The 13,777-nt window shown below is 43.2% G+C and overlaps 2 protein-coding genes across 5 annotated transcripts in view; one reads left to right on the top strand and one right to left on the bottom strand.

The window, feature by feature from the left end:
• Window positions 1-231: 231 nt before the first annotated feature.
• On the bottom strand, window positions 232-5,376 carry LOC122171982 (myosin regulatory light chain 2, smooth muscle minor isoform-like). The gene is made up of 5 exons (XM_042839928.1): window positions 5,268-5,376; window positions 4,840-4,919; window positions 4,425-4,623; window positions 4,088-4,249; window positions 232-1,163 (listed from the first exon to the last, which is right to left on the bottom strand). Exons 3-5 carry the CDS (start codon window positions 4,606-4,608, stop codon window positions 991-993), a joined length of 519 nt encoding a protein of 172 aa, XP_042695862.1. The 5' UTR covers window positions 4,609-4,623; window positions 4,840-4,919; window positions 5,268-5,376; the 3' UTR covers window positions 232-990.
• A 253-nt stretch (window positions 5,377-5,629) lies between these two features.
• Window positions 5,630-13,777, top strand: part of MYOM1 (myomesin 1) — a 107,846-nt gene continuing 99,698 nt past the window's right edge. For all 4 annotated transcript variants that reach the window (XM_042840072.1, XM_042840071.1, XM_042840070.1 and 1 more), the window contains exon 1: window positions 5,630-5,945. The gene's annotated coding sequence lies outside the window, so the exon portion shown is untranslated. The remainder of the gene's footprint in view (window positions 5,946-13,777) is intronic.

Here is a 13,777-nt window from a genome sequence, read left to right as displayed (position 1 = left end):
ACACACAAAGTACTATAGTCAGAAGAAGCCACAAAAATATATATTGTTTCATTTGGAATGCAAGAATAACGTAGAAAAAGCACAGAAGCAGCAAACATTCCTTCTTCCTCCACCCCTATTTGAGAAAAGATAGAAGGAAGAAGGAAAAAAAAAATGGTTGCAATTAAATAAAATGGATTCTATACTGTCGGTGCTGTGGGTGTGGTAAGAGGCATCACTCAAACACTCTGCTCATACACAGCCTTTTTTATTTTACAGAAAGCACTAGGATTTACCATGTAAGTTTAAAAAAGCAGTATTAATGTTGTACTCAGCATCCAGAAATAAAGCAGTTACGGTAAGAGTGAAATACCACCTCCATTACACCCATAGGATTTTAAAATCTTAGCGTGCAAGTGTAGGACAAAACTCAATAATTTCTAATGTGCTAACATGTGAAGGATGTGAATTTCTTCATTGTATATGCTCACAGTAGGAAATGAAGTACTCAGTCACTGGGAAGCGCTCAGTCACTGACGTGCAAATTCAGTATGCATAAGTGACTTATGCTTCATTAAGGCAAAAATAGGTAATACCATGACTGCATACAGCTGCAAAAGTATTTACAGAAAGGATTAGATAAGCAGCCTACCTCTAGTATGAAACTGTTTCATGACGTATTTAATAAAGCGGTGTTTTATTGAAAAAGTTACCATAAGTTGCAAAAATCTAGTAAGAATGAGTAACACTGACACTTTTAAGTGCCTCCCCACCCCAAATCTTTGTTCTTAAACCTCTGTCACTCTAAGCCATCCTCTCTCCCTACACATTTTCAGTCTTAATGCAAAAGCGCAGGCGTGCCTGAGCAGCCCCAGTCTTCAGAGGCAAAAGCAGAAATGCCAAAAATGTATGCAAAGGGTCCCAACAAGAAAAAAGAAAGAATCTGAAGGGAAAGAAAGGAAAAAAAAAAGGGGGGGGGGAAATAAAAGCTACAGGTGTTCAAGGATTTGCTCAGTCATCCTTGTCTTTTGCTCCATGTTTAAGGATGCGTGTAAATTCAATGTAGTTGAAATTGCCCTTTTTGTCAATTGGTGCCTCTCTGTAGAGCTCATCTACCTCTTCATCTGTGAACCTGTCTCCCATCGTGGTCAGCAGCTCCCGCAGGTAGTCTTCTTGAATGAACCCTAGAATGCAATGTAAAGAGAAACACAAAATGGAAGTTATCTCCAGCAGGTCTTCGAAAGCAGTGCAGTGAACATTAAGACAGCCCAATTCTTTTAACTGAATAATATTTTTTCTTGATGGACTTAGATAGATTCGTGCATCCTTTATTAACTAGTTTCCCGTGGGGACCAAACAACCACTGGTTGGCTCTTCAGTGTCGCATGAGCATTATGGACCTTTTCAACCCAGGCCATTCTGTGATGATGTCACTGGAGCTGACGTGTGGATCAGCGAGCTGCAGGCAAGCGTCCAAGGAAGGAGTTTATAACAGAACAGACTTTAAGGCAGGATTGAGTAAATTAATCTAGGAAAGAGGAAGAATGTGTACCATGGAGAGGTAGGAGCAGAAATGAGACCTCCCATGCCTTGTCAAATCAGTAAAAGAACAGAGATAGAGGAATATACCAAGAAAAAGTAAACTAGGCAGTACTGTTGGAAATCATTAGTAGACACCAACAAGGACTTATTTAGAATCAGTTGGGATGTGATAAAAATAAATTCTGCTTTGGAAACAGAGTCATAAAACTTAAGCAAACAAAGTTCTTTAGAGAGCAAACCAAATAGGGAGTCAGGGAATCAAAAGGCAGTCAGTGAGCATGATAAATTGCCTTGAGGCTGGTCCGTGCCGTGGGGAAGCAGCACAGGAAAAAAACAACACAAACACATTACAACACATGTTAAATATGTTAAAACAGCATCATCCTAGCATAGGTAGACCAGCCCTTGATTAATGAATCCAAATGAAGAAGGCTAACAACAATGTTCTCCTTTAAAACCAGGAGGAGAATGTTCAATTAGTGGGTCAGATTTTGCAGTTGTCTCTTTGCAGGTGTGAGTAAAGAAAGGGGAAAAAGAACAAACAACAAAAAAGCTAAAGGCATTAAGTCTTTGTACTTCAACAGCACCACAGAGACCAAACAGTGATGAGAGATGACATAAGGATTAGTATACAAAGAATGCAAGGCCTTTGGTGCAGCAAGTTTAGCCTCAAGGACTTAATTGCTCTTGTCTGAGTAGGTTAGATGTTGAAACACCGCACTGGGTTACCAGAAGAGCATAAACTAAAAGTTTTAGCAGCACAGAATCATAAAGTAAATAGTTGTCCCACTCCCCCTAAAACAAGCTCCCGCACAGTTTCAGTATAGACAGGGAGTAAGCTAATTAGTGAAGCAAAATGCAAGATTTAACGTTTGGCAGACAGCACAAAACAGATGACAGAGCAGGATCAAAGAGCAGAAAAAAAGTTATACTAAATGAAGACAGATATAAGCCTTTATGCTAATTTCATGGTACTACTGTTTTATGGGACAGTAATGCTGAAGTAATATCAACAGCAACATTGAAAATATAGGAAAAGTAAATAAAACCAAGTCCAGCTCCTTTATCTTCATCAAGTGGGTCTGATTTGTATCATTCTGCCTCAGAAGAACTGCACTGATGTAGAATAGGAAATCAGGCACATAACACAGACACATGGAGATGATTAAAATTGAAAGAAGGAAAAATAAAAAGAAAATAAAAGCACAAGGGTTCAACATAGCTGGAAGAGCTAAACCTGAGGATAAAATGAATAAGGAGCAAAAATAAAAAGTAATGTAGAATGCATGTTATTTTGAAGACTGCATCTTGATTACTGTTGATAAATAGGACAGCATAGATATTTAACATGTTTCCCGGTGAAAGTGTGAGCATGGCATAAGGCAGAAAAAATACTGTGGAATCATTACCTTCACATTATCCTAGGACTAGACTAAGAGGTTCATCATTGAGTTTAAAGATGACAAAATTCAATCTTATCAGAACATGGGGGCCTGACCTAATAACGTACTATCTATGTAGACACAGAAAGTGACTGTTCAAAAGAACTGGTAGCTCTGTCACTGTCTTTATATCCTAATTCACAGGCTCATGTTCTGGTGCACACAAAAAAAGCCTTGCAGCACAGTGAGTCAGACTACCTGTGGAGAGAAAATAACCGACTAAAAAAGACTTCCTTCTCCAGGAGATGGTAAAGAGATTTCCCTTGAGAGGGAGGAAGTCAATTAACATTTGAAAAGCCTTTACCAACAGAAAGCCTGTTTACCTACATCCCAACAGGAAGGGAAAGCACTTTGAAAAGGCAAAAGGTGCTAAAAATACACAGACAGAAAATAGCTGCTTGAAACGGACTAATATCCTTTGAAAGGTTCAGAGTGCACATCGACAAATTAGATGGCAGCACTGTGGTAGACCACTGTGAGAAAAGTAATAGGTGCAGTGCTATCTATAGTGCAGAGGCTATGTGATTACTGTGTACACTGGTATGGCAGGTTCACAACGTGTCAAAGCCCTGATATTGCGTTTCCGTAGAATAACCTTAGGATTCATCTCTGCCTGCTACACAGTTCTCCAGAATGTTTTCCTGTATTAATAAATAAATAAAAGCATAAACTCTAACTTCATGATTACAGACACAACCTTGAAAGCTTGATACAGTAGAAGTGAACTCTGCATTTCATTCTTCCTCCTCCCTCATTATGCCAGTCTATTCAATGCCATTTCTGTCTTCTAGACCCCACCCTGATTATATCTGTAAATCACTACAGTCCTTCCTGCTACCTTGAAACAACTGAGCTGAGTGTGAGGGCATGACATAGGCTATTTGTTATCATAGCCTAAGACACGCTAGACAAGATGAAGAGTCAGAAGAAAAGGTTTGCATACTCTGGATCACCTATCTTCAAATATTGAATACATCACATATTCATATATATCTCAAGCCTACCACAGGGGAAGGACAAACTCAGTGGCATTTTGGTTTCACATCTACTCCTTTTAAATGCCACAGAAACGTCCCATACGATCAATACAAATACCCCAAAGCAGTTGAGTTTCGCCCACATACCTGTTGCTTCTTCGTCAAAGCAAGCAAAAGCATTCCTGATGACATCTTCTGGATCAGTGCCGTTGAGCTTCTCACCAAACATTGTGAGGAACATTGTGAAGTTGATGGGGCCTGGAGCCTCGTTCATCATGGCATCCAGGTATTCATCTGTTGGGTTCTTTCCTACAAACAAAACAATTCCTGCTTTAGCTTTTAAACTAAAATAAAAAAATGGATAAAAGTCACCTGAATATTGTAATACAAAGTGGGACACCTCTCATAAGCCATCCCAAACTCAGCGTTTTAATCACAATAGCACAAATACGTTTGGCAGCTGTAAACAGAAGAGAGACATTACCGAGGGAGGCAAGCATGTCGTGCAGGTCCTCCTTGTCAATGAAGCCATCCCTGTTCTGATCAATCATGTTGAAGGCTTCCTTGAATTCCTGAATCTGGGACTGATCAAACATGGCAAATACATTGGACGTGGCGCGCTGAGGGCGCTTCTTGGTGGTCTTCGTCTTTGCTTTTTTGCTAGACATGTTGATTTTGGGATACTGAGAGAAAAGTAAATAGAATAAGACCAGAGTTAGGACTTGAGAAGAACGTACTAAGTTTTAGGCTTTCAGAGTCAGAAAGCACCTCTACCGCCCTTCTGCTTCCTCTCATCAGAACATATTGCCTTAACGAAGAAGGGCAAAAGAGAAGCAGGAAATAGGACGGGACAGACCAAAACAAAGAAAAAAGTCACCAGCATATAAAGTTGCACGTACCTTTCACTCTGAGAAGGAACAGCTTTTGTCTGGATTCCCTCCTTAGATCTGTCTACAAGAATGGAACTCCGGCCTCAACCCTAAACGAGAAAAGTGAGGTTCAGAAAGCTGTTGCTGAGCTCACGAAATAACTCTATGGATATGTGTAATATTCGAGAGCAGGGGAAAGAGAACTCGAGCTCAGTTCACCTGAGCAAAGTCTGAAGTGCCAACGCGTGGCACCTGACAGCAGCAAGGATTACTGTTCTATATAACAGCGGGTCTTTGCCTTGCCTTCTATTATTTAAAAAAAAAAAAAGCAAACAACCCCCCCATTTTGCGACGTTACAGAAATGGTGCAGGCTGTTCTGCAGACAGCAGCAGTTGCGATACTTCCGCCGCCTCACACCGCAGCTGCCTCAGCGGCCGCCCCCCATCCCCAGCCTCACCTCAGCGCCTTCGCGGAGCCTCGGTGCGACGGCAAGTGGAGGAAGCGGCAGCAGCTCAGGCGCTTCCTGGAGAAACCACCGCCCTCCCGGCGGTGGGTGGAAGAGGGCGGCGGGCCGGGACCGGGGCGGGGCGGCCAGGGGAGGGGCTGTGGGGCCGCCAGGGGAGAGCGCGGAGCAGCAGGGTTGCCGGAGCGATCGCAGACACTGGGACGGCCGCCTCGGGGCGGCTCCGCAGCCTCCCGTTCCCCCCCGGGAGCGGCGCGGTGGTGCAGCCGGGGCGGGGCGCCGCCGTTCCAGGGTGGGGGCGGCCGGGGCAGGAGGTGGCTGTGGGGGGTGCGTCGTGCCTGCGTGCTGGTGTGCCTGCGTGCTGGTGTGCCGGCGTGCTGGTGTGCCGGCTCACCCTGAGGGCTTCAAAATTCACCTCTAGTCCCTGAGTGAGCTGCTTCTCTGGTTCAGGTGCTCCTTTGGTTTTTAAACCTTCCTAAGCAGGGTGCTTAGGCACATTCTGCGGGGTTGAGGTCCATGCAGTCGCTTGGACTCTGTAATATCGTTGTTTAAAGACATAAAAAACTGAAATATTGTCAGTTTGGAGAGCTGTGCTGTCAGCTTGCCTCTCCTTTATCCCTTTTCCTACTGCTGTCAGCTTCACCGGTATACAGCCAGTGCCTGAGTAAAATGGTAAGTAAAAATGAAAAGGGGGAAAAAAAATAAGATGAACAGGTTTCTCTGCAGTTTCCAATTGCACCTAATGTCGATGGGTTAAGTTTGGGCACTGTAGATGTTGAAGTTAATACCTAAACGGGGCTATGAGAAAGAAGGTGACGTGCTCTTTGCCAGGGTCTGTTGTGAGAGGACGAGGGGGAATGGTTTCCAACTAAAACAGGAGATTTAGATTGGATATAAGAAAGAAGTTTTTAACAATAAGGTTGGTGAGGCACTGGAACAGGTTGCCCAGAGAGGTGGTGGATGCCCCATCCCTGGAAGCGTTCAAGGTCAGGCTGGAGGGGCTCTGAGCAATCTGATGCAGCTGTAGGTGTCCCTGTTCACTGCAGGGCAGTTGGACTGGGTGGCCTTAAAGGATCCCTTCCAACTCTAACAATTCTGTGATTCTGTAATGCATCCTCTGGAAGCTATGGTTCCAGATTTGGAGGCAGAGACATTAATTGCTGGAAGGCCCAAATTTTTACTCCTTCTCAGAAGAGCTAAGGTCATGAGGTCTGAGAAGTTACCTAGTTAATTACTAAGACTACTTCCCTGGCGAATTCTAACATTCCTTTTCCAAAACTAGCATGAAGATGCAGTGGTACTCAACTTTGTTGAATCAAGAACACGATTGTGGAAAAAATGCCCTTTGCTCACCACGTATGGCTCATAGTTTCACGGTAATTATATGCAAAGTGCAAGTGGGCAGAAAAGAGGTAGAGACGCTAAGATAATACCAGACTTATTAAAGTAATCTGGGACAATCCTGAACAACTGAACTGTGTGTTGAAATTTGATTATGAAGGTAGTTATTTCAGATCTTGATCTAAAATCCTGCCATCGGTTAAGTTGAACCAGTTGCAAATGTACTGCTCTGTACTGGATTTGTCCAAACACTCCTTGAACTCCGGCACTCAGGGCCCTGTGCAGCCCGTTCCATGCAGCACCTGTCCTCAACCCCAGATACCCTCCCCTCACACAGCTCCATGCCGCTCCCTCGGGCCCTGTCGTTGTCACACAGAGCAGAGCTCAGCGCTGCCCCTCCGCTCCCTGCGAGGAGCTGCAGCCGCCATCAGGCCTCCCCTCGAGTTAGAGGTAGCAGGGCTGGTGATGGGAGGATGGCGGTGTAGCCGAGCGCGGCCCCGAGAAGCAGCGCCACCTCGTGACCAGCTTTGCTTTCAAACCGCGTGTCTGTGGGCTGCAGAGAAAGCGCAAACGCTGCCTCCTCCAAAAAAGTATGCCAGCAGCTTGTTTGGTTCTCAGTACCGCATATTTTCCCGGAGAAGCATGTAGAAGAAGAATTAATTAACCCTTTCTTAAAACTTTTTTTTGATGCTCCTTCAATTTTCTTCTAACTCTTCTGCTTAATGAATCGGTCAGGATTATTTGGTGCTGCTTCTTAAATCTACTGAATGTTACAGGAACAGCTGTGCTGGCTCACTGTAGAAGCTCCAGTCTCCCCCAGAACCAGAAAATCATAGAATCATTAAGATTGGAAGAGACTTCTAAGATCATCTAGTCCAACCATCAGCCCATCACCACCATGCCCACTAACCACATCCCTCAGTGCACTATCTTTGAAGAGCTGCAGGGTCTGGCTGTGGATAGCAAGGAGTAGTTTTGGACATCCTCTGGCTGTGTGTGTTGTACAGCGGAGTTGGTCTCTTCTCACTGGTGACAGGTGACAGGATGAGGGGAAATGGCCTCAAGTTTAGGTTGGATATCAGGAAACACTTCTTTACAGAAAGGGTTGTTAAGCACTGGAATAGGCTCCCCAGGGTGGTGGTTGAGTCACCATCCCTGGATGTGTTTAAAAACCATCTAGTTGTGGTGCTCAGGGACATGATTTAGTGGAGGTTGTTAGAGTTAGGATAGTATGGTTAGATTGTAGTTGGATTCGATGATCTTTAAGATCTTTTCCAACCTGAGCAGTTCTTTGATTCTACCTGCTCCACGGAGGCAGTTGCATCGAGTTAGTGGGAGCCATGGAGCCTGTCTGCTTGTTTACAGTAATGGTGATAAACATGCCTGTTGCAAGGATAGAAGGAAATGTGAGACCTGCAGCTGGCCATACATAACAGCAGAGCAAGCTTGTTAGGACTGCTCAGGCTGGAGTTCTGTTTGATATTCAGACTTTGCTGCCTCCTAAGAGGGTGAAAACCATGAAGCTGAAATTAAAAGAGGTTGTCTAAGTCTCAACCTGATTTTTTTGGCAAGTCAAAATTGTCCCTCAAAGAGGGGAGGGGACAGCCTTGCAGCTTGTGTTCTTCTACTTCTTCCTGTATTAAAGGGGAACACCACTGGGATGTATTTACTACTTCCTTGAATGCCTTCAATAAACAATAGACATTTGTGAGGTCTCCCCACTAGGTCTCTTGGAAGGACTTTTGTCTTTTTATTGTTGTTGTTGTTGCTTTTTCTTTTATTTTCTGTTCTCACCATCACCCCATGCCTTTTTTTTTTTTTTCCCCCTCTGAAAATTGGAATTATCAGTTCATTTGTTCATTTTGTTTCTGTTTTTAAAATTCCTTTCTCTATACTCTCCTCTTTGGAGGGGAGAGAGCAGGGGATGTTTTAGCCTGTGTTCAGGGGAGGGCCAGAACCGATGCTCATATGCGGATATTTAGTGAAGAACTGAGGAAGTATATGATATCCTCCCTGAACCCTTTCCCAAGCTCTTCTATTTTTGGTTCATGGGGAGGTAAGATACCCTGAGCCAGATGTGCTCTTTAGTAGCCCTTGATGATCTGTGTAATGAGCCTGCCTAGTATGTAATCCTTGAATTGATATAAATTTAGCATCAACAATATCCTTTATGAGCGTTTTGGGATTCTGTTGCAAAGTTACACCTTTTTACTTGAAATGAAAAGAATAAACACAAACTTCGATCTAAGGTCAAAAGAGTCATTTAACAAATGCATTTTGACCAAGTTCCTTCGCCTGGTATTTTGGCTCATTCCTCTCCCTTTCTGTCCTTTCCCTGATTCCAGCTGGTATCTGTTCTCTATGTAAAGCTGTCCTAAGAGCAGTGTTGTATCGGTCAGAGTGATGGTAATTCTTCTCTTGGCAGTCAGTGTGTCCCAGAATTGTTCTGAAATATCTCCAAAAATAGATCCTGTCCTGTGATCTAGAGGGAAAACATTTGAGACGTTTTAAATGAAGGAAGGGAGTCTGAATGCATGACTTTCCTTGGATCTCTCAGGGAGCTTCACAGCAAGGCTTCTAGCCAATTTCTAGATATTTATTCCCTTTTTTGAGAAACCTCATGAATAAAAATAGTGCTCAACTGCTTTCCCAGGTGTTCCCTGCATCAGTACAGATTCTGCTGCAGGAAAAATAAAGGCTCTCAGAGAACGTGCTGTAGCCTGTAGGAAAAAAAAATAAATATATATATATGTATTATTTCTTCATAATGTGAATGAGAAATAGCTCTGTTTTGATTTTCTGGTAATTTTCAGTGAACCCAACTTAGGAGAAGGTGAGAATGGAAAGTCTGGAGAGCATCATATGACAGTGTTACACCAAGGCGAAGGACAAAGCAGAGAAATGTATTAGAACATATATAAAATGCAGTCAATCTTTGTTAAGAGTTGTAAAACAGGAGAGAAAAAAGACTGTGGTTTGATCACTGTATGAGTGAGGACTGAAGTGTAGCTGATAGAATGTGGGGGGACTGAACTCAGCAGAACTGAATGCGTTGCCAGTTTTACATTCACAGGTTCAAAGTCCTTTATATATATAGGCAATAGGAAAAAAAAAAAAAAAAGTTGAAAGTACAACGTGGGCTGTGATGCCTGTATATGATTGTCCCTTCTTACCTGTTCTCTATGATAAAGAATTCTCTGTATTGCTTTTTCTTCTGTATGTCCCTTGTTTTTTATCCCAGCTGGCAAGATGCAATAATTAAGCCATATTCTTGTGCTCTTTCTATGCTTTTTTGCACTTGTTATCAATAGAAGTATTGCCAGGCACCACGATTCCACAGTGTTTGTACATGAAATGCAAAAATAAACAAGTGTTGTTAAGGTATTAGTGTGAAGAGATTGACAACTCCAGTCTTTCAGACACGTGTAATGGCTTCTGCTAAACCAAAGCACATGCTATGTGGCTTCTCATGTTAAATCAGCGCGTGTCTATTTGACGAACTGCATGTACAAATAAGGAAGAAAATGAAATTTGTTCGATGCTCGGCCAAAGTCCTAGAATGGTATTTTAAAGCACCCAGAAAACAAGAAGGAGCACATTTAGTTGGCTGTTTGCCGTAAAAAGTAAATTGTTATCAAGTGTTCTTATTAGCTGATGCTTATAAAGCTTTGTTGGCTGGTGTTCCAATTTCAAAGTTAACATGCTTCTTGTGGGCTGATGATGTGTTGACAGTGTAAGACCTATTGCTTTAGAGATGATTAGCTCATGACTAAGGAGAAGGAATTTCACAGAGGGAAAAAACATATATACCTGTTAGATACAATGCAAAGTCAAGGCTTAAGTTACTCTTGTCTGATGCCAGCTCTGTTTTAGCAAATACTAAGACCAGGCTTGCCGTCCTCATTCTACACCCACTCACTTGCCAACTTTAGACAAAGGCTGTAACTTACTGTAATTCCCAAAGAAAAATCTGCAACTTTCACAAGTCAAAAAAACACCAGCAAAAAAACCCAAACCAAAACAACAAAAGGAGTAGTTCAATATTTTGTGAGGTTGCACACACTGATATCTTAAAATAGTGAAAACAAGGAACTTACAAATAAAGATTAAATAAGTTTTGCAAAGGTGAGCAGAGATGCTGACCAGAATGCTGAAAGGAATGCTGCAGCCACATACTGTCTGCCTCCTGAGGCGCCCATATTCAAGTTAGACTTCACTTGCCTCATCCTGTAGTATTTGTAACTGCACTTCAGGCTTGATCCAAGGACAGCACTGACTTACAAAGGAAACGAATCACCACCATATGGTAAAGGAGACTGTTGGGATTTTCCAGGAGGCGTTTTGATTTCCTATCCTGCTGTTAATCACATGCTTCAAAGAAACACTTGAACATCTGCTAGAGCTACTAGGATATGAGTATCCTGAGTTGGAAGGGACCACAAGGACCATGGACTTTAACTTCTGGTTCACAAAGCAGCAGTCAGAATTCAAACCTTATGTCTGAGCCCTGGGCAGCCACTGCCCTCTGGTGCAGACCCTTTCCCTAACCCCCAGCTGCCCTCCCCTCACACAGCTCCATGCCGTTCCCTTGGGCCCTGTCGCTCTCAAACAGCAAAGCTGAGCGCTGCCCCTCCGCACCCTGTGAGGAGCTGCAGCCGCCATCAGGCTTCCCCTCAGCTCCTCTGCTGTGCGCTGAGCAAACACGGGGATTGCAGCCTCTCCACATAGACGTTTCCTTTCTAGACCCTTTTTGTAGCCCTCCTTTGGACACTTTCTAACAGTTTCATATCCTTCTCATGCTGTAGCACCCAGAGCTGCACACTTGCTTGAGGTGGGGCCACAGCGTGCAGAGCACAGCAGGACAATCCTTTCCGTCGCCCAGCTAGCAGTGCTGGGTGTGATGCACCTGTTTCAGCCCTTTTGGCTTCTGGGTCACACTGCTGACTTTTGTTCAACTTCTTATCAACCAGAATCCCCAGATCCCTTCCTGCCGGGTTGCTCTCCAGTCTCTCATCCCCCAGTTTGTATATATATATATATCCAGGGTTGCCCCATCCATCCCATGTACAGAATCCAGCTCTTGCTCTTGTTGAACTTCATGTAGTTGGCAATTGCCCAGCCCTCCCATTTTCAAGATCTCCCTGCCTCTGTCAAGGCCTCTCCAGCCTCAAGGGGTCAACAGCTGTTAATGTAGCATTATCTGCAAACTTAGTGTGCACTCAAATTCTGCATCCAGATCATTGATGAAAACACTAAAGAGAACCGGCTCTAGAATTTACAGTGGTAATTATTTTTTACAAGATTTAGCACAGGGATTCCCAAAGGATGTGCTGCCCCAGCAGGCTGTGTGCTTTGTCTGCCCTCAGCAACTGATCTTGCTCCTAGCAGAGCTAAGCAGTCCCAGGGAACTGGGAACTCATACAGCCTACAAACTAGAGGAGAAAACTGGAAGATAGCCACGTGCTGCTACTTCTAGTCCACAGAACAAGAAGTTTTCTAATCTAATCTAATATCAAAAGGAACGTCAGGAAAGCAGTGATTTCTATTTGAGTCAATTTACTGGTTTCTCTTTGCCTCTGCACTGGCGCCTGTAATCCTGTTCCTAAGTTCACGCTGTTTGCTACCATCGTGCTGAATCATTTCTCTCAAGTAGGAGGGTATCCAAAAATGACAGTGGAGTTTGAAAAATTAAGTGAGCACACCAAAATAGGAGCTTGGGCACACAAGCCGTAGCAATGGCAGATTAACTGCTGCTATCTAAAATGTCCTTGCCTCTGCTTTCATTGTTACTCACACGTTACTTGGACTTAGACTGTCTTAATGCCTTCAGTGTAGTAAGAGCTACTCATTGCTTTTTGAAACACTGCAGGAATGTATCAGATAATACTTCAGTAACATTACTAACAAGAAAAGGCTGTGGACATGAGAAACATTTTACAAGATTTCAAGTATTTTCCAGCTTTCAGAACAAATGTAATGAGTAGGATACTAAAGCATAGTGTCACTAAAGGCCTGTTCCAGGACGGGGCCCATTTCATTCTTTAACATACACCAGTGATCCTAGAAACGAGAATGTTATCTAAAGATAGTTCTTAGATCAGTAATGAAACAGATCCTTACCTCCCTGTGTAAGTATACTACCTCTGTGACATCAGTCTGTTGCTAAGCTAGTCTTTTCAGCTGACTTCGTTTTGTGAATGCTTGTTATGTGATGACTGTGCTAATACATGCCTTACTTAGAAGCATAATAAAAGAACAGAAACAAGCATATCCTGAGCGGTCAAAATGCTGCATATTACAGTATCTCAGCAACAGAGAGGAGGAAAAGCAAGCACAGGCAGCTCCAACACACAGAGTCCTTTTTGGCTTTTTCTCATGCAGCTATCAGTCCTTAACTTCCGTTTGACCCTTGTGGATATAGCCTTACAGCAGTATAAACAGACCACGTAAGAAATCACTGCTTTTCAGTAGTGCTTCACAGGGTACCATATATTAGATTTGAGACTATTAATTCTGTGCATCAGCCTAAGAAAATAATTTTTCATCATCAGCTTAGTCTGGCATAGAGGTTGGAAACACATTATATATGAGCCACAATGGAGAAATGACTAGATTCCAAGATTTTGACTGCAAAATGTTAAGTTTAAGTCATCAGAGTCTTAAGCTACTTCAACGACCAAAGTTATTTTTATTTTTGGAAGCGGATTATTGATGACACATCCCTCCAGCCCTAGGCATGCAACCTCAGCTGTCTCAACATTCCTTGCTGCCTAACTACAAAATGCATCTGATGCTCTTATATGGTCTCTTGGCTGGATTTATTCATGGCCTCCCAGTGGTTAAGAATTTTGCACCCAGTTGCAAGTTGACTGGTCTCCTATAGTACAACAAGAATTGTAGGGAAATGTGGCTGTGGATGGTCAGCAGTAGCTGTACTTGAAAATGCTTGGAAATTCTCCCTCAATAACACGTCTTCCTAAGCAAGTATTCTCACAATACATTTTCCTGTGGCCACCCCCATCAGAGAAACTGGCCAACAGCACAACACCCACACAGTGCAACAAGGAACTAAACAGCTATGCTCTCCTGTTAGCCTGGCTCTTGAGAAATTAACAGCAGCAGACTTAAGGTTAACAACTTCCTCTCAAGGAGGATACAAGGTT

Source organism: Centrocercus urophasianus, unplaced genomic scaffold (genome assembly GCF_019232065.1).
Source record: "Centrocercus urophasianus isolate 14NV4802_14NV808 unplaced genomic scaffold, USGS_Curo_1.0 seq_11, whole genome shotgun sequence".
NCBI lineage: Eukaryota > Metazoa > Chordata > Aves > Galliformes > Phasianidae > Centrocercus > Centrocercus urophasianus.
Note: the sequence above shows the minus strand (reverse complement) of the source record. Positions and strands in the feature narration are given on the sequence as shown.